General features: G+C 76.4%; 1 protein-coding gene across 1 annotated transcript in view; it reads right to left on the bottom strand.

Annotated features, from left to right (window-relative positions):
* LOC104838666 (transmembrane protein 238-like) overlaps window positions 1–359 on the bottom strand; it is a 6,556-nt gene extending 6,197 nt beyond the window's left edge. The window contains exon 1 of the mRNA XM_010578530.1: window positions 4–359. Within this exon, the coding sequence (XP_010576832.1) occupies window positions 4–359 (356 nt within the window). The remainder of the gene's footprint in view (window positions 1–3) is intronic.
* Window positions 360–386: the final 27 nt, after the last annotated feature.

Raw genomic sequence — 386 nt, 5'->3', positions numbered from 1 at the left:
CGCTGGAGCTCCAGGTCGGCGGCGGCGCGGGGGCGCGGCGAGGGGGCGAAGGCGGAGGAGAGGCGGAGGCTGAGGCCGTGCACCAGCCCCCGCAGCAGGCTGTCCCCGCGACCCTTGGGCGGCGCCAGCCCCACGTCGTCGCGCAGCTCCTCCGGCGGCACCTCCAGGTTGCCCGCGTACCAGAACACCCACCAGACGAGGCTGAGGAAGATGCCGATGCCGCCCGCGTAGATGAGCAGGTCGGAGAAGAACACGTCGGCGAACACGCCGGCCAGCAGCACCGCCAGGCCCAGCGCGTCGAAGGCCAGCGCCAGCCAGAAGGCGGCCACGCAGCGGCCCAGCCCGCCGGGGGCCGCCATGGCGGGGGGAGCGGCGGCGCCACCGCC

This window comes from Haliaeetus leucocephalus, unplaced genomic scaffold, assembly GCF_000737465.1.
Source record: "Haliaeetus leucocephalus isolate CR32 unplaced genomic scaffold, Haliaeetus_leucocephalus-4.0 Scaffold636, whole genome shotgun sequence".
NCBI lineage: Eukaryota > Metazoa > Chordata > Aves > Accipitriformes > Accipitridae > Haliaeetus > Haliaeetus leucocephalus.
This window is presented reverse-complemented; position numbering and strand designations above follow the sequence as displayed.